Source organism: Ovis canadensis, chromosome 17 (genome assembly GCF_042477335.2).
Source record: "Ovis canadensis isolate MfBH-ARS-UI-01 breed Bighorn chromosome 17, ARS-UI_OviCan_v2, whole genome shotgun sequence".
NCBI lineage: Eukaryota > Metazoa > Chordata > Mammalia > Artiodactyla > Bovidae > Ovis > Ovis canadensis.
The window spans coordinates 79,615,642-79,635,138 of record NC_091261.1 but is presented as its reverse complement, the minus strand read 5'-3'; the positions used below and the strand labels follow the sequence as shown (position 1 = coordinate 79,635,138).

The window sequence follows — 19,497 nt, the reverse complement described above, 5'->3', positions numbered from 1 at the left end:
GGGAAGAAGGGTGTGACTTCGGGGTACTCAGAGGTCGTGGTGGCTCCCCAGAAAAGCCAGAGCGGGGCCAGGCCCCTGGCAGCACGCCCGCCCTGCCCCTGGGAACCTGGGGGCTGCAGATCAGAGGAGCAGGGAGCACGGCCCAGCCCGGTGAGTGGCGGTCGGGGGCCCAGGCCAGCCCCTTCCCTCCTCCCCCTGGCCTCAGTTTCCCCAATGCCTGGAGACCCGGGAGGTAGCCCCCTCAGGATCCAATACCCCTTGGGCCCTGGGGAGGGGGCATTTGTCTGTGGATTGTTTTTGGGATGGGGGGAGTCTTGCTTCTCTCCCTGGAGGGCCCACCCTGGGCCTTGGCCGAAGGGATGTCCTGGGCTGAGATGGGGGCTTTAGAACCAGAATTCCCGGGGCTGCCTGACCTGCATCTGGAGGGCTCCTGGCCGCCTGTCCAGCTCTGGGGGGTCTTTCTATCTCTCTGTTTGTGAGTCACTGCCTTATTTGGGTGTTCCTGTCACCCCAGCTTTCCAAGTGGGTCGGGCTTCTCCTGGTCCTCCAAACTGGATTTTAACACAGCATCGGTTAGTTCTGGGGCCTGCCCTCAGGACTGGCCTAGGCAGGAGCCACAGGCACCCCACTGGGCCAGCCTGACTCAGGCCCAGGCCTCGAGGCCAGCACGCCAGCCTGCATCTTCTGCACACCCGTGTGTGTGTGGAGGGGGTCGTTAGCTCTCGGGGCATTAAGAGTCCTTGGGGGTCAGTGGGCTGGCTCTCGGCAGGTTACAGATGGAGAGACTGAGACCCACAGGGCTTGGGCAGCGCCTGCAGCTAGGAGACGGGGCTGTGACTCTGGCCCTCTCGAAGAGCTGACGCTATTGGTGCCGTCAGACGGAGGGGTCCAGGCCGGTGTCTCAGGCCGGTGGGCGGCAGGGTGGTGGCTCATGGACTGACCTTCTTAGCCTCCCAGGCCCCAGAGAGTTCCAGGGCGAAGGAAGTCAGTTTGGTCAGCCCAGGTCTGGGCTTGGGTCATTCATAACTGAGGCCGGGGGCCCTCACTGGCACACCCGGAGCCTCGGGGTGGCCACTCCTGAGAGCAAGGTTGAGGCCCCAGACCTCAGGGCCCGACGCTTGTCTTCAAAGATCAGCCTGTGCCCAGGGGTGGAGGCCGGGCCCCTCAGCCCCGAGTCTCTCCTCTGCTGGGGGGGAGGGGGGTGTGAGCCTGGGCGGGGGCTCTGGGTGGTGGGGACAGGGGTTGAGCACACCTCAGAGGGGAAGAACCCGAGGTGCATTTCCACGCTTTCTGGTCTTCGTGGTCGTACAGAAGTGACCTCGTCAGCCCTCCTCCAAGCGTTTGAACAGAAATTCAAGGTTTAAGGTGACTTACCTGCACCTCGGCCAGGCTGGGCCGTGAGGTCCGGTGCTTGCAAAATTGCTGCAAAGAGGGTTTCTTTTCCTACACAGAGGGGAGGACAAACCTACTCCCCCAGCATGGTCTACTGGTCCCACTGGGTGGGACGGGTCCAAGCAGGAGGCAGGAGGAATAGCCCAGTCTGCAGCAGGCCCGCCGGGCGCCCAGGGAGGCCGTGGTCCCAGCTGCGCGTGGGGGAGGGGCGTGGCATGCTGCGTTAATTCACACATTCACCACGCGCTCCCATCGGCCCCCTTTACCGGGAAAGGAAGCGCAGAGCGGTGAAGCGACTTAGCCAAGGTCTCACAGCTGGGCATGGCAGAACCAGAATTTAACAAGAAGGTCAATAGTGCCCATGGGGACTGGGGAGGTCCCTGGGGTGGGATGAGGGGCGGGGGGGGGGCAGGGACACTGTGGCTGACCCCTGAGGGACCCGGGTGATTTTGCAAGCTCCGTCGCAATCCCAGCTGTCTGCGTGGCTGGCTGGGCGTCTGCCGCCAGTGCGTGGGCAGGCACGCGCGGCCCGGCCCTGGCTCCTCCCTGACCTCGGGCTGGGTGTTGGGCAACGGCTGCGGTTTGTGTCTCCCTTTCCCAGGCGGGCCCTGGTGCTGGGGTTCCTGAATCCAGGGGTGTCTCAAAGGGGGATGCCCAGAGCTCCCTTCCCCAAGGGGAGGGGATCGGTCATGGTGCTGCACGGCGTGGGGGGGGTGGTGGTGGTGTGTGCACTTGTGGTGTGCAGGCCTTGTTTGTGCAAAACAAGCGAGCAAGTCTGTTTTGGCCAGAGAGTGTGTACGTGTGTCTGTCTGCACGTGCTTCTGAGTGTCCGTGTGTCTGTGTACTTGCGCGCCCGCGTCGGACGTCTGGGTGTCTATGGCTGTACGTGCACCCAGCCACTTGTAACCCTCAGCCGTGTTTCTGGCTCTCTCGGCACATGTCCTGTGTATGCGTGGCTGGCGTGTGCATCTGCTCCGCTGTGTGCGTGGGTGAGCGTTTGCGGCACGTGTTTCTGTTTTTACCTGTGGCTGGGCCCATTTTCCTGCGTCCGTGTGTGCGTGCACACGTCTGCATGTTTTGCTTTCATGTCCACCGTCTGCCCCTGTGTGCCCTTGTGTCCACCTTCCTTCCATGGACTCACATCCCCCTGGGCCCCTCACCTCTCCCTGAGGCAGAAAGCCCAGCCCTCTGCAGTCCCCCCAGGGAGCGGTGGGCTGTGCTGCCCTTCCCACCCCCGCCCTCTGCCTGGCCACCTCCCGCCTCCACCCTCAGCCTCTCCGACCCCCTCGTCCCCTTCTGGCCACGTCTCCTTCCCTCCTCTTCTGCCTGCAGCCCCAAGGGAGCCTGGCTGTGCTTTCTGGACCCTAGTGTGTGCGGCCCTCAGCCTGAGCTCTCTACAGGGCCCCAGCCCCACTGCCGCAAGTCAGCCCAGGGTTGTCCTCGGCAGCGTGGCTGCCCCGGACCTGCTGCTGGTCTCCCTGCCCGGGTCTCCTCCGGGCACACCCTGGCCTTGTACATTTAGATGCGCCTTTTCTTTCTTTCTCTTATGTTTTTGACTGTGTGACATGTGGAACCTTAGTTCCCCAATCGCGGATCAAACCGGCGCCCCCTGCCCTGGAAGCATGGAGTGTTAACCACTGGATCGCCACAGAAGGCCCCACATGCTCCTTTCCTAGGTAGACAAGCGAGCCCAATATGCAGGCGCTGCCCAGGCACCGGCACAGGAGGGGCTGTGGAGACCCCCTGACTCTCTCCTGCCTCTTTGGAGCCCACTTCCTGCCTCCCAGACTCTTTGTTTTCCTGGAGTGGTGTTTCTTAACTCTGCCTTAATTTATTTTATTTTTTTCTAATTGAGGCGAAATTCACACAATGTCAAGTTGACCATTTAAAAGTGAAGAGCTGCCTCCGGGGAATTCAGCGCATTCCCAGTGTTGAGCAACCGTCACCTCATCTAATTCCAGAACACTTTCATCACCCCAAGAGGAAATCCCATACCCCTCAGCTGTCACTTCCCATTCTCCTCCCGCAGCCCCTGGCAATCACTGGTGGTGTGTCTTTATGGATTTCCCTATTCTGGACATTTCCTACGAATGCAATCATCTCATATGTGACTTCTGACGTCTAGCCTTTTCACTCAGCGTGCTGCTTTTGAGGCACATCCAGGTGAACGCGTGGGTCAGCACTCCATTCTTTTCAGTGGCTGAATAATATTCCAATGCATGGACAGAATCATGTTTTTGGACAGAATCATGTTTTTCGGACATAACCACTTTTTAAAGATTTTACCGGAGTATAGTTTCTTTACAATGTTGAGTTAGTTTCTGCTTTACAGCAAAGTGAATCAGCTGTGTTTATACCTACATCTCCTCTTTTCTGGATTTCCTTCTCATTAAGGCTGGGCTTCCCCAGTGGCTCAAACGGTAAAGAGTCTGCCTGCAACGCAGGATGAACCCAGGTTCGACCTCTGGGTCGGGAAGATCCCCTGGAGAAGCAAATGCAACCCACTCCAGTATCCTTGACTGGAGAATCCCATGGACAGAGGAGCCTGGCCGGCTACAGTCCATGGGGTCGCAGAGAGACACGACTGAGTGACTAACACTTTTCCCCGCTTAGGTCACCGCAGAGCACGGAGTGGGGCCCCCTGTACTACACAGCAGGCTCCCACCAGTTACCTGTTTCATCCCCAGCAGTGTGGATGACATAAGCACTTTCTTCGTCCTCTGCTCGTTGATGGGCATTCGGGCTGCCCCCGCCTTTGGCCTGTTTAAGCCCTGCCTTCTTGTCCATGGGGTGCACAGCAGTTGTGTTTAGTGACTGCTATCCTCCTCCTCACGTGCTTGGCTGTGGATGGTCCCAAATGGACACACTCTGTCACCCAGCTGAACGGCCACCAACCAGTCGGCCCTTGGACAGAGCAACTATTTTCTCCCCTCGGACCTGGAGGGTGTTTCTGTTTCCATATCAAAATGAACGCTCAGAGTGTCCTTAGCACGTCCCCAAGAACAGGAGGCGGAAGAGAGCAAGTCTTCCCAGTGCCCACCCCAGGGCGTTTCCTCCAGGGCCTGTAGTCTGCATCTCTGCAAAGCGAATCCTGCCTCGAGTCTTTACCACTTTGTAGACACTGGGCCCCTGGCCTGTTCCCCCGTCTCCTTCCAGTTGTCAAGCAAAGCTGTTGAGTTTGGGCTGCAGCTGGCACCCCGAGCAGGCTCAGCCATCCCACTTCCTCCCTCCATGCCCTCCACCCTGAGAACTGAGGACTCCCCGGAGGTGCCTGGGAAACCAGCTCAGCCAGCACAACTGGCCTCTTGGCACGTCCTGTGTGGCTGGAACTGGACTTTGTGCGGGGACCAGGGGCTCAGGAAAATCCCTCAGCCTCTCTGGCTGCACCAGCCACGTTCTCACCCACGTGGCAGGACCCCACTCTCACCTGTGACATCCCAGTTCAGAAACTCCAGCCATACCAGGGAGGCGTGTCTCCTGGGTCTCACCATCGGTCCCAGGAAGGACTCCGATGGGGGGCAGGGGCAGACAGGATGCAGGCTCATTGCTAGACCCTGGGGTACCACGAAGATCAGGCTGGGTCAGCGTTCACTCCTACGGCAAGAAACAGGCAGCCTGGCAAATGAGTCTTCCAGGTCCCTCAAGGCTTCACGGTAATTTCACTCACCTGTGAGTAAGCCTTGTCTTTCTTGGCGATTTATCCCTTGCACCTGGCCTGGTGCCCCACACATGCAGCAGGTTCTTTATTACCTTGAATGAGGGACGGTAGGCTTGTCCCCTCCAATGAAGGCTGGCGCCTTTCTATAACGCTTACGTAGAATTTGTCCTGAAATGCAATCTTGAAAGGAAGTGGGAGAAATGCCTTGGCTTTTTCCTTTTCAGTTTGTTTTTGCAGGGAAGTGTTGAAATCTGCAGAGGCTGAAAGAATAGACGTTGAATTCGCTTTTGAAAAATCATCATAAAAGAAAAAGTCAGCATCTTTTGTTGTAGACACGTGTTCCGGGAAACAAACTTACTCAGAAGGACAGTGCAGATACCGGAGTGCAGATTATTACACCAGCAGGCCCAAGGCAGAGTCTTCTCTTAGCCAAGGACCCCAACCAGTTTTTGTGAAAACCTTATAATACCCTAAGTGTACGTGCCCAAACCCACCTCCCCAAATTCCTTGAAACTAGTCTGGACAAGGGAAAAGAGAGATACGATCAAAGTTAACCCATGATTCATATGCCTTAAGCCTAGGTAGTTAACAGTGGACAATTATCAATAGGCCTGTGGTCATACCCCAATAAGCATAATAGAATTTATGATTCTATTTGGTTACACAGATAATTAGGGTATTCTTTTAGGCAATGGAGAGTCTAGGTATGAGCCCTGGGGTTCTTCCATCCTGGGGGCCTGGTTTTCCAGTGGGTATGTCATTTCCATAGATACTGGGCGTATAGCTCAAAGTCCGCAGTTCGGCCCAAGATGGAGTCCTGCTTTCAGGATGGAGCCTCTTCTGTCTGTTTCCTCCTTCACTTTAACCATCGAGGCTTCCTGAAAAGGAGGGATCACGTGCCTTTGTGTACCAGGAGTGATGTGATTCTGACGTTCCTCGAAAAGAGGGCGCTGGAAAGGCTCCAAGAGGCCTGGTCCCACCCAGCGGTGAAGCGGGCCTGCACTCGTAGAGGCCCGGCTGCAGCGGGCTCTGCATGGCGGCTGGGGACACGCCTGGGCCCCATAGCTGCATCTGCATGGTCATGCATCCATCCATTCATCAAGGATTTATTGAGCACCTACTGCATTCCAAGGCTTCCCTGGGGCTTAGATGGTGAAGAATCCACCTGCCAATGCAGGAGACTTGGGTTCGATCCCTGGGTTGGGAAGATCCCGTGGAGAAGGAAATGGCAACCCCTCCAGTACTCTTGCCTGGAGAATCCCATGGACAGAGGAGCCTGGCGGGCTGCAGTCCATGGCACTGCAGAGTCGGACGCGACAGAGCAAGCAATGCTTTCACTTCTGCTGCTACATTCCAAGGCCTCTGCTATGCGCTGGAGACCGGCGATGGGGAACCACCAGCACCATTTCACACCCTCTCGGAATTTACAGTCTGGCTGGGGACACAACCCCACAGTTGTAAAAGTTTATGGTTCTGAAGAGTGCTACAGAGAGGGGTTTGTGGTACTCTGGGCGGGGGCGGGGGTGTGGAAACCAGCCTGGGGTAGAGGAAGGCCACTTGAAGAACTGAAACTCAGTGTCCGATGGCAGTTCAGTAGTGGGTACAGCAGGTGCCAAGGCCCTGGGGTAAGAGCTTGGCTCCTCTCGAAGGTGAGGGAGAGTGGCGGGCAGGCTGAAGAGGTGTTGGGTGAGGCTGGGGAAGTGGGCAGGGACTGGGGGCTGTGGTGATGACTTTGGCCTTATCCAAGAGGCAACAGGAAGCCAGGGAGTGTTTTGAGCAAGAGGATCAGACCAGGCTGTGTTGTACAGGCCCCTCCGGAGGGTGGCTTGGTGTCCCCCCCTTTTTTAAAAAATTTTATTTATTTGGCTGTGTTGGGTCTTGGTTGCAGCACACAAGATCTTCATTGCGGGCTTAGCTGCCTGCTGCAGGTGGGATCTTAGTTCCTCAATGACCAGGGATCGAACCTGGGTCCCCAGCATTGCAGGCATCACTGCGAGAGGGATTTTTAACCTCTAGATCTCCAGGGTAGTTCCCCCACGCCCCAACCTTCCCATTCAACTTTCAGCCACACCCTTCATACTGTAAACTGTTCCATGAGGTCCTGTTTGCCCTTGCAATTCTCTCGACCTGGAATTTGTAGCATTTCTTTTCTGCCTTTCTGCCAATGAAACCTGGAATTTTACAGGTTTCACTGTGGAATTCACAATTTCAGCGATGTCTGTGCAGACCCACGGAAATACCCACCTCCGCCCCCAACCTCCCCAGGCAGCCAATCCCGTGAGAGCGGACCTCCCAGCTCCCCGCCCTAGGAACCGCTGGTGTTTGTTTATGTGGCATCTTTGCCTCCTCCCCACTGTGCGCCTTTCCACAAGCTCCCACCTCTCAGGCCTCATTTTCCCCACCTGCAGGGCAGGGACCATGGGTTCTGCCTCATTAGGGGGTTTTGAGGATGCAGGGAGCTGACCCAGGAGGGAGTCCTGGTCCTGGTCCCCAGAAGAGCTGCAGAAATGAGCCGGATTTCACCATTGGGCACACAGCACGTGCCTGGGGCACCAAAACCTTTTTGGCAAGAATGTGATGTTTCAAAATAGGCCTCATGTGTTGTCATCATGAGAAAAGCCAGAATTCCGTTTGCTGGACTCCTTGATCCTGCTGAATGTTTGCCAGGTCATGGGCTGTAGCCTGCCAGACTCCTCTGTCCATGGGATTTCCCAGGCAAAAATACTGGAGTGGGTTGCTATGCCCTCCTCCAGGGGATCTTCCTGACCCAGGGATTGAACCCAAGTCTCCTATGTCTCTTGCATTAGCAGGAGGCTGGATGTTTAGGATTGCTTTTATTTACGGCGATGTCTCAGTGTTTGGATCCTCCACGGGACCCCATAGCACTTTATAGGGTTGTAGACCCTCTGTGGTCATCTCTCCTGTCCCAGCACCTCACAGAAGAGACCCTGGGCTCAAAGAGGGTGGTCTGGGGGTGGGGGTCATCTGCACGCTCGGCTCCCGTTCGTCGCACCTCAGAGTAGATGAAGCAGCCCCTAGTAGCCTTCGCCTTGGCCTGGGGGTGGTGTTCCCCATGGCAGGGCCTGGTCTTAGAGCTGACGGCTGACGGCTGACGGCTGACGGCTGACGGCTAACGTGAGGTTGCTGCAGAGAAGTAAGTCCCTCTTCTCTGTCTCTGCACTTCCCTGAATAGGTGTTCAGGCTCCTGGAAGCGGGGGTCAGTCACCCAATTTAGGGGAGCCACAGGGTGCAGGGGAGGGCATGCAGTCCTATCCCCACAGACACGCCAGATCCCAGGAGAACCCTGGCAGGTCTTGAGTCAGATGACCCCCAGGCCAAGGGTGACCTCGCTGACCTCACAGGGGCCCTGGAAGATCCTTGCTCACCCGGCGTTTATGTAACGTGAGTTTCCCAACCGCCCTCAGAGTCACCCTGTGACATAAACAGCTGTGTGCCGTCGTCTGCCCCAGTGGCTGGTGGATAAGTGCTCACTGGCCGCTCGCTGTGGGCTGGGCATTGGCGTGCCCCGTCCACGGATTACGGCACCGGCCTTGTAGTCAGTAGGCAGCCCTGGGCCCTGCGGCTCCACAATCGAGATGCAATTCACACGTCACTGAGTGCATTGCAGTTTGCTTTGTCTGTCTGTCTTTGGCTGTTGTGGGTCTTCATTGCTCTGTGCGGGCCGTCTTCCGTCCCTGTGAGCCGGGAACTGCGCTCTGCGTTGCAGCGCATGGGCCTCTCACCGCAGCGGCGTCTCTTGTTGCGGAGCGCAGGCTCTCGGCGCAAGGGCTTCCGCAGCTGTGGCACACGGGCTTAGTTGCTGCGAGGCATGTGGAATGCTCCCCGAGCCAGGGATTGAGCCTGCATTCCCCTTGTGGGCAGGCAGATTCCTATCCACTGTGCCACTAGGGAAGTCCCCATCAACTGCATTTAAAGTGAATATAAGTCATGGACTTATATCCAACTGCTGGAGCCCACGTGCCTTAGAGCCCGTGCCCTGCAACAAGAGAGGCCACCACAGTGAGAAACCTGTTCTCCGCAAATGGAGAGTAGCCCCTGCTGGCCACAGCCAGAGAAAAGCCTGCATGCAGCAGTGAAGAGCTAGCCCAGCCAAAAATAATAAACAAATAAAAAGTAAATAGAAAGCATAATCCAGTGGTTTAAGTATATTTATAAGAGGGTGAAATAATCTGTTTGATAGTTAAAAAAATATTTTCATCCCCCCCCCCACCCAAGAAACCCTATCCATAAGCTATCACTTCTTGTCTGTCCCCAGATCCCCCAGCCCCTGGCAACCACCAATCCACTCTCTGTCGCTATGGATTCACCTATTCTGGACATTTCACATAAATGGATCATACGTGGCCTTTTCTGACTGACTTTCACGGAGCATAATGATTTTGAGGTCCATCCACATTGTAGCATTCATCAGTACTTTTCATCTCTCTTTCTGGCTGGATGATATTCTATCGTATGGACAGACCACATTTTAAAATCCATTTTCTGTTGATGGACTATTGGGTTGCTTCTATATTTGGGCTATTGTGAATGAATGCTTCTGTGAATATCTGTGTACAAGCTTTTGTGTGATTATTTGATTTCAGTTCTCTTGAGTACATACCCAGGAGTGGCACTGCTGGTTGTCTGAGATTTCTACGTTCACCATTTGAGGAAGAAACATTCTTTTTCCTAAAGTGGCTGAATGTACCCTCTTTGATTCCCACCAGCAATGCACAAGTACTCCGACGTCTCCACGTCCTCTCCGACACTTGTTATTGTCTGTCTTTGATTGCAGATGCCCTACTGGCGGTGAAGTGGCATCTCGGTGTAGTTGGACGTGCATTTTCCTGATGGCTAATGATACTGACTTCTTTTCACATACTTATTGGCCATTTGTGTCCGGTCTGGAGAAAAGTCTTTTTAAATCCCTTGCCCGTTTAAAAATTGGGTTGTAGGCACTTCCCTGATGGTCCAGTGGTTAAGACTCCTCCTTCCAATGCAGAGGGTGTGGGTTCAACCCCTGGTCGGGCAGCAAAGACCCCACATGCCTCGCAGCCAAAAAAAAAACCAAACAAAACTTAAAAACGGCCCACATCAAAAAAAATTGTTTTTTAATTTAAAAAATGGGGTGGTTTGTCTTCTCTATTGTTAAACTGTGGCACTGCGGTTATAAGAGGGGAAACTGAGGTTCAGAAAAGGGGGGTGTGACTGGGCCAAGAATTCTGGGCCCACAAGCAGATGGAGACCGGAACTTGGGTTGGTCTTCACCTATAGCCTGCAGGCCTCTGCACCCAGGGGCCTCCTGTGTCCACTGTTGACCTGCCCCTTAGGTCACACCAAATCCTATCCTTGTGTTTAAAGGTGGGGGGGGGATCTCCCCAGCTGGAGGGTGAATCAGAACGGCGAGGAAACAGCAGTTCTGAGGAACCAAGCGGGCCCTCTCTTCCCCTCCGGATCACGCGGACCTGGCTGACGTGGTCCGGGAAGCGGGGACAGCCCGGCCCCTGTGGTCGTGGAGCCTATTTATACCGGCGGGGGCCATGTCGCAAGCCTTTCCTGCTGGCAGGAGGGACGTCACCAGGCGCTGACCTCACCAGAAACGCTGACGCATCTTCCCCTTACACTTCGCTTGGATGGGCTGTGGGGCCGCCTCACCTCGGCCTCCTCCCGCCCAGCTCCCGGCTTCTCCCCAGTGTCCCCGCTCCCTGCAGCCCCCAGTGCGTGCACTGAGGTCACGACCCCCAGCACCTCAGAATGTGAGTGTGCACAGAGCCAGGGCCTGGAAAGGGGTAATCGGGGTAAAGTGGGGCCGTTGGGTGGGCCCCACTGCAATGTGACAGGTGTCCGTAGAAGAAGAGGAGATCGGGGCCTCCCTGGTGTGGCTCAGTGGTAACGAAGCCACCTGCCAGTGCAGGGGACGTGAGTTTGGTCCCTGGTCCGGGAGGACCCCACGTGCTGGGGAGCAGCGAAGCCCATGCACCACAGCTACTGAGCCTGTGCTCAAAAGCCCGCGAGCCACAGCTACGGAAGCCCGCAAGCCCAGGTCCTCTGCAACCAGGGAAGCCACCGCAGTGAGGGAAGCCCGTGCATCGCAGCTCGAGAAAAGCCTGTGCAGCAGTGAAGACCCAGCACGGCCCCAAATAAGTTTTCAAAAAAGGAGAAGAGATCTGGGCACAGACAGACACGGCAGGGCAGCCGTGGGAGGAGATGGTGAGAAGCCAGCCGTCTGCAAGCCGAGGAGGGCGGCCTCAGGATGAAGCCAGCGCCTTGGGCTCAGACTTTCAGCTCCAGGACTGTGAGAAAACACCTTTGGATCATTTCTGTCTGTGGTATCTGGTTACGGCAGCTCCAGCAAACTCATATATAAGTTTAAAGCTCCGTGCTCAGAGCCAGCTCTTTCAGATGTGAAGGCACCCTCCTCCTAAATGTTTTTATAAAAGGCACACCGCAGGGGGGGCGATCTCAACATCTCTGGGTCTTGGAGGTCTCTTCAAACCAAGGAGACCCTATTGCTTCTGGACCAAGGGGTGAAAACACTGGGCTGTCCCCTGAGCGTGGAGGCTGCTTAGCAAGAAGCCTGTGAGAGGGGCATGAGGCTCTCTGGCCAGACATAACTCTCCCACCTGGAGCCCAGCCCTGAGCTTCTCCAAGGTTCGGTTTTTCTCTCATTACCCGGAGCCAGGGAACTTTCCTGGTGGTCCAGTGGTTAAGAATCCCCCTTCCAATGCAGGGGATGCGGGTTTGATCCCTGGTTGGGGAACTAAGATCCCACAAGCCACAGGGCAACTAAGCCCAGGCACCACACTCGAAACCCACTCACCGCAACAAAAGATTCCGCGTTCTGCAACTAAAACCCAACACGGCCAAATAAGTACATTTTTAAAAATATATATATAAAAAAGCAAATGACTATTTTAAAAAGGGAGCTGAGGCACGCCTGCCTGGCCGGTGTCCCTCCCCGGCTGCAGCGAGATGAGATCAGAGATGTGAAATGAACGAGGATCTGGGCCTCGCCTGGGCCCAGGAAGCCGTCTCCTGGAAGTGGGCACCAGGACGGGGAATCGAGCAGAAGTGACGTTCCCAGGAGGAGACTCCAGAACTGGGCCTTGGGGGTGGCGAGGGTGTGATGGGGACCAGGGAGTAGGCAGGGGGTGAGGAGAAGCCTCTGGGGCTTAGGGTGGTGGGGTGCCCCTGGTGTTGCCCATTGCTAGTTCCTCAGCACTTGGAAAAGATGTTTGCTGACTGCATAAATGAGCGAGACGGGCGTGTCTGCAAGGGGCGGGCTGCTGGGAATGGCCTTGGGGGTATTGATGGGTGCTGGGGTGGGTGCCCAGCCTTCCTCCTTCTGGCCACCTTGGCGTTCCTGTTCCGGGCTCCACGGGGCCCAAGAAGCTCAGGCCTCCCTGGCCCCACGCCCCCCTCAGGGACCCCATCCCCACTCCTCAGCCTTTGACACCCCCCCTCCCCACGGCAATCCTCAGGGTGCAGGCCAAGGACCCCCAGCCCGTCTGCTGGAGGTGCTGAGGTGGCCAGGCATGGCGTGCGGGCCAGCGCGCCTCTGACTGCGCTCTCACGAGGTCACCGTCCATCCTGTGGGGAAGCAGCAGGTTGCCTCAGGAGGCGCTGTCTCCGGGGCCCCTCCTCTCGTTTCTTTGAGAAGCAGAGAACCTACTCGAGATCACTATCTTTCAGAGAAAGTGAAACCTGGCCCCCACCAGTCACCAGCGGCTCCCCCTCCAGCTTCCCCTCTGAGCTCACAGCTTCCCCATCTCCTCCGCCCCCACCCCGCCTCCCTGACAGCCAGTACTTGGAATCAGACTGCTTCATTGCTCCTTTTTCCTTCCAAGGGCATTTGCCTTTTATGTCCCTGACGGCAGCAGCCCGGTGAGGTCGCTGCGAGACACTTTTCAAATCCTCATTTCACAGGTGGTGAGGGCCTCCATGGCCCAGAGACGCGAAGTGACTTGCCTTGGGTCACACAGCATGTCAGTGGGCTTGAGCCCCGATCTCCCTATTCTCTTGCCCCAGGCGCCTGGTTCGAGGGGCCTGGGATGGGGAACACTGGTTAAATGAGGGGTGCCTCATGGGGGAGAGGAGATGGCGGGGAGCCCCACTGAGGGATGCAGGTCTTGGGGCCAGAATCACAATCTCGGGGCTGCCAGCCTGGGTCTGGCTCTGTGCCCGGAGCCCCGTGGTTTCCGCTCACAGATGTCCCAACAGCCCCGCGGGAGGGCGGGAAGGGCACCCGAGAAGGAAGATGTCTCGCTCCCCTCACCCCCAAACCACAGTGGCCTGAAGGCCGACGGCTCCCGGGCAGGGACCCGGCTATGGGCCCTCCAGGGGCCCGGCTGGCAAACCCTCCCATCCATCTCGGACGCAGCCCCCCTGCAGCAGGCACGGACACCCTCGCTTCCCCGCTCACCCCAGGAAGGCTGAGGCTGTGGTTTGCATCATCCTTGGGCGTGGGGGGCTGACCTCGAAGAATGAATTCGAAGAAAACAGGAGGAGGCGCGGGCATGCCACCGCACTGGGCGCCCATTGGCCGCCGGCAGAAACTTTGGTTTTTTTTAGGGTCATGTTCCCAGAAGGCCTCCCCTCCCCCACCCCCTCCCCACCCACCTCACGAGGTGTTGGCCAATCACCCCGACGGGCATAAAGTGGCTGCCAGCCCTCAGGGCTCCAGGCAGGGAGGTGTCACCCCCAGCGGGCGCAGGCCGGAGCTCGGTCACCCAGCATGCGGGCACAGCGTATGCAGAGAACACTGCCCAGTGAGTACTTCCTTCCTCCCCGCTGGCAACTGCCTGCCGGGCTCACGGGCACTGGCGGGGAGCAGGGCCACCCTTTGCCCTCTGGGAACTGGGCAGAAGGATGCTGAGAAGGGGAGAGAGCCAGGGGGGCAGGCAAAGAGAGGGATCCACTGAGAACACAGCATCTTCACAGGAGGAGAAGGGTATTCCCGGAGGGCTTCCAGGTGGAGGTGATGCAGACTCGCGGACTCTGGGAGCAAGGGAGTGAGGGAAGGAGATCACCACTGCAGGAGACGCCAGGGAAGCAGGAGGGAGGCAGGAGATGTGCTGGGGCCGAGGAGGAGGCCGGGGACACTGAGTGGGATCGCAGTGTGATGTCTGGAAGGGCAGTGGGGTGCCTCCTTTTTTTGGCCCGGATTCGCAGGCCCTGGGATGGATGGGCACTCTCAGCCGGGTCTGGGGGCCCGGGAGCCCACACAATCATACAGCACCCATAGCCACACCCACAGGGTGACAGGCACACAGAGCCACGTGACGTCATCTGGTGCCCTTGGTCTCAGCCATCTGGGAAGCCCTGCACGCAGCCCGGGGCCCCTGTGGCCGATGGGTCACAACGGCCGGCTGTGTTTGGCGGCTGTTCCCTTGGGCCTTGCACAGACCCAGACACACACCCACACAGGCTCCCTGGCCCCACGTGCTTGGGGCTAACCCCAGCCCCCGCCTGCGGAGCCCAGCAGCAGGTACCTGGGGGGGCGGCAGGGAGTGCCCTGTGGCTGCATTTCCCGGGCACCCAGCCCCCTGGGCCCCGGCTGCGGCGTCTTCCCCAAGGGGCCACGGTTCCTAGGAAGGGAAGGTGGTGTCACTGCCTTCCGGGCCATTGCACCACAGGCCCTTCCGACCACGTGGCTGGCGGTGCCGGGTGGGTGGGTGGGGGGAGGCGGTGTGTGGGGGAGCCGTGACGGTGCCCGCCCACCGGGGGGCGCTCTGGTTCACTGCATCTCTTGCGGGGGGCGGCGGGGGGGGGGTGTCGCCTGAAAGAAGTGGCTGTTTCCGGAGGAGGGAGGCCCGAGAGATGGGGGCAGGGGTGGCCTTGGGTGACCTGAACAAGCCCTTCTCCTTTGGCGCCTTGGTTCTCCTGTGGGTCAGACAGGGGCGTGGATGAGCTGATCTCATGCATCCTCTCCAGGTGGAAAGGCAGCCCCTCCTGGTTCTGCAGATGGAGCTCAGGGCCGGGGCTGCAAACCCCTCTGGAGGCCCCCTGTGGGGTTGGGGGTATTGAGGACTGCAGTAATGGCAGATCCTTAGCCCAGAGGTCTCATGGGCCCCATCTGGGCCCCCGCAGGTCAGCTCCCGAGGTTGGCAGCCTAGACTCCGGCTGGGCCCCACGACCTCTTCTCAAAATGCTTGCCTATTGAGCCTTCTCAAAAGGCTCGCAGCCACTGTTTCAGGTGCAGGGCAGCGGCTCTCTGGGCGGTGGTGGTGGCCGCGGTAGGTATCCCTGTGCACGCACAGTGTCCAGCGCCGGGCTCCACGTGGATGAGGGATGGGCTGTGCCCTCTGAGACCCGCGTGAGCACCCTCCCCTCTGCAGGGCGCCCACCGGCAGAGACTGAAGCCGGTTCCTCGTCTTCCCTCTGTCCCAGGTCTGGTCCTCAGACTTCTGTTCCTGTGCACAGTGGCCACGGGCAAGTGCTCGGGCAAGTACCACGAGCTTCTCCTGCAGCTCCAGCGCCAGGCGGACCTCATGCAGGACACCAGCACACTCGTGGATCCCTATGTGAGTGCCCGGCCCCCCTGGGGGGCACCTGAGTCTCAGAGAACTTTCGGTGGAGCTGGGGCTGGAGCGGTCCCCAGAGAGGACCCGCTCAGCCTGGGGCTGGTGGGGAAACCGAGGCTCCACATTATTCCAGGGCCACAGTGACTGTCCCGGGTCTAACCCTGAGATGCCAAGGAACCAGTGGGTGGGCCTGGAGGGTGAACCCTGACTCCAGTACCTTATTCGTGTTTGCCCAACATGCTCATTGCACACCTACCACGGTCCTTGTTCTAGGCACCGGGTCGTCGCAGTGAACAGTCCACAACGACACCCCTCACGCCACCATCACCCCCTGTGTGGTCAGCCCCGCCTGCAGTGACCTGGGAGTCCTCTCCCTTCTGGGGCCTCAGTTTCTTGTTCTGTACAATGGGAGGGTTGGATCGGGAAGGGTGCACACAGTCCAGCAGCTCAAGGCTGAGCAGGTGTGTGTGCGTGTGCGGTCAGGGCTCCAGGGCTCACCTCTGGACTGTCCTTTTCGCTCTCCCCAGATCCGCTTCCAAGGCCTGGAGAGTCCCAAACTGCAGGAACACTGCAGGGAGCACCCGGGGGACTTCCCCAGCGAGGACGCCCTGTGGAGGCTCAGCAGGCAGGACTTCCTGCGGACCCTCAACGTCACGCTGGGCCTCGTCCTTCGAATGCTGAGTGCCCTGCAGCAGGACCTCCCAGAAGCAGCCCAGCAACAGACGGAGATGAATGTCCGTGGGTTCGGGAACAACATCCACTGCATGGCCCAGCTGCTGCGCGGCTCCTTGGACCCAGAGGCCGCTGAGCCCACCCAGCCGGGCCCAGGGCCCACGTTGCCGCCACTGCTGCCGCCCATGCCGCCCTCCAGCACCTTCCAGCGCAAGCTCAGGAACTGCAGGTTCCTGCGAGGCTACCACCGCTTCATGCGTGCAGCCGGGCAGGTCCTCCGGAGCTGGGGGGAAAGACGGGGCCGCAGCCGCAGACACAGCCCCCACAGGGCCCTGCAGAGGGGGGCCCGCAGGACACGGCCCTTCCTGGAGGTCAGGAGACTCTCGCCCAGGGGCCAGCTGCCCCGGTAGCCTTTGGGGCGCCCCTGCCAGGTGAAAGGTCAGCAGGTGGCATGCAGGATGGCAGGCCACCGCCACCCATCTCCTTTCTGCTCCCCACCTCTCTGAAGTGCACTTTAAGGGGTGTGAGCCGGGCAGCCCCGTCTAGCTTCCCCAAGGCTGGGCTGCAGGGGAGCGGTCAGGCTGTGAAGCGCTGCCAGCCCTGGGTTCCTTGGCTCTCGGGGGGTGGCCGGGCCAGGTCCATACCGGGCCAACTTTCCATTGATTCAGGGGTCGGATGACATAGGCTGACTCATGGCCAGACTGGCTGCCCCCCCACCCCCGCTCTGCTCCCCGGAGACTGGCCGGACTGTCCCCTCATGACTGCATAGCTCTTGCCCCCGTACTTCCTCCTTACCCCAGTGGCCCGGCTCCAAGGCGGTGGGGGTCAGGGCCTGAGTTGGCCGACTATGCCTCATCGCGCCTGGGGCCAGATCCCTGGGTGCCTAGGAGGCCTCATTTTAGGCAGCTGTGATGGAGCAGAGGGCACTGGAAGGAGCACTGATGGTGTTGGGGGGTCGGTCCGAGGTTGGCCTCTAACTCGCTGTGTGACCTCATCAAGACCACCTTGCTTCTCAGGACCGCAGTTTTCTCTTTGTGATTCGAAGGGCTTGGGGACCACGTGCAGCCCTCTCTGTTGTCAGTTGCTGGGACTCTGTGACACAGGGTGGATATCAGATTCTCTCCATACATAGGGACATACGGTGCAGACGGCCCCTGGGCACTGGCTCTGCTCTCTGGAGACCTACTGCCTGGGAGCGCCTGGTCTTGGGTCTCGGCTGCCGCTGCGCCCCCTGGTGGTGCATCATGGTATTTTTTTCGTGCTGAAATCATCGCCCTCCTGGAGGGGGCGGTCCCAGAAGCTTCTGGGCCAATTCCTTGGAGGGACAGGACTAATTTATAGATTTTTTTAAAATCAGTTTTTTAAAAATCTGTTTTCTATTTATAAGGCTTATTTATGATGTGTATTTAATGTTAATATTGTGCAAACATATATTTAAAATTTGTGTGGTTTCTAAAGCCCCTGTGTGTCTCTGTTGCATTTTGGGTCGGGGGGGGTTGGGGAAGCCTCTTGGAGATGGTCCCTAGGTGGCAAGGCCACAAGCATCCACCACTGGAGGGCTGGACTGGGGGTCCTTGCTCTATCCGGGAAGGGAAGCCGCACACCCCCATCAGCTGCGGGCTCTGACTGTGGGGGCATCTCAGAGAAGGTGCCCATTTTCTCTGAGTGGGTCTCCCTTGAGAAGCTGGGGACCAGAGGTTTGGGAACCAGAGGGGACGGGGAAAGATGGAGGATGTGGGGTGCTCTCGGTCTTCGTGGGTGAGTGGCTGGGGGTATGTGTGCTGTGGGTGTTGTGTGAAACAGCGAAGTGAAGTGAAAGTCACTCGGTCGTGTCCGACTCTTTGCAACCCCCCTGGACTATACGGTCCATGGAGTTCTCCAGGCCAGAATACTGGAGTGGGTAGCCTTTTCTTCTCCAGGGGATCTTCCCAACCCAGGGTTTAAACCCAGGTCTCCCACATTGCAGGCAGATTCTTTACCAACTGAGCCATAAGGGAAGCCCAGTACCGGAGTGGGTAGCTTATCCCTTCTCCAGCGGATCTTCCCGACCCAGGAATCAACCCAGGGTCTCCTGCATTGCAGGCGGATTCTTCACCAACTGAGCTATCAGGGAAGTCACTAACTAAGTCACGTCCAGCTCTTGCGACCCCATGGACTGTAGCCCGCCAGGCTCCTCTGTCCATCGGATTTCCCAAGCAGGAATACTGGAGTGGGTAGCCATTTCCTTCTCCAGAGGATCTTCCGGATCCAGGGATAGAATCCAGGTCTTCTGCATTGCAGGCAGTCTCTTTATCATCTGAGCCACCAGGGAAGCCCCCGGTGTGTTGTGTGAAACAGGCAAGACAGTAATAGATCTTGTCTCAGATATGGCCTACAACCTGGTAGGTGTTTGAAACTGCTTCCTGAAGGGCCCCAGGTCGGGTAGGGATTCCACCTGGCTGCCCCCTGATGCTCAGGGCCTCACCCCCGGAAGGTCATCTATAGATCAGTGACATGCGAAGTGGCAGCTACAAAGGAAGGGCTCACAGAATCAGGTGAACTGGACCTAGATCAGTCCTTGGCCACCCCCATTTCTGGTGGGAACAAGACTTAACATGGGGTGATGATAACTGTGTGTGGAACATGCTGGGATAGATATGATCCACTTTGATGATAAGGCTGAGGCTCAGAGAGTTTGAGTGACCTGCCCAGGTCCTCAGAGCCAATTTCCCGGGGGTGAGCACGTTTCAAACTCCGGTCCATCGGATGTCAGGGTGGGAGCGTCCTCCCGCCACCTTTCAACCTCTGTAACTCTGCTGACAAGTTCACGAGTTCCCCGGGGCACAGAGCTCCCAGAAGAGGGGGGCAGACAGACGACGGACAAGCAAAAGAACGACAGGGGCACCTGAGGCTGCTGTGCGAGCTTGAGCTCGGCAAGAACAAAGCGGCGATGAAACAAGAGTGAGAGTCTGGAGACGCGAGTGGTCAGCGGGGCGCCTGGAAGAGGTGACTTCTACTCTGCAGCCTGAATGACGCACAGGAGGAGGGGTGGAGCCTCTAGGTGGCGGGAAGGGCCGGGGCAAAGAATGCTCTGAGCATTCAAGAATCAGGGTGTAGTGAGTGAGGGTATTGCTGATTTATCAAAAGGGCCCAGAGGGGGACAGCCTCTTGCTCAAGGTCACAGAGCAAGGCAGTGCAGGGCTGGGCCTAGAACTCCAGGTCTCTTACGCCCAGCCAGGGCACACCCTCTGTATTCCAGGCTGTTTACAAAGT

At 58.1% G+C, this 19,497-nt stretch overlaps 1 protein-coding gene across 2 annotated transcripts; it reads left to right on the top strand.

Annotated features, from left to right (window-relative positions):
* Positions 1-62: 62 nt before the first annotated feature.
* OSM (oncostatin M) lies at positions 63-17,703 on the top strand. 2 transcript variants are annotated; one of them, XM_069558623.1, is made up of 4 exons: positions 63-150; positions 3,248-6,545; positions 15,440-15,573; positions 16,101-17,703. In XM_069558623.1, exons 2-4 carry the CDS (start codon positions 6,518-6,520, stop codon positions 16,653-16,655), a joined length of 717 nt encoding a protein of 238 aa, XP_069414724.1. In that variant the 5' UTR covers positions 63-150; positions 3,248-6,517; the 3' UTR covers positions 16,656-17,703. The 2 variants fall into 2 exon arrangements, with proteins under 2 accessions (XP_069414724.1, XP_069414723.1); XM_069558622.1 differs by lacking the exons at positions 63-150; positions 3,248-6,545 and adding an exon at positions 13,668-13,818.
* Positions 17,704-19,497: the final 1,794 nt, after the last annotated feature.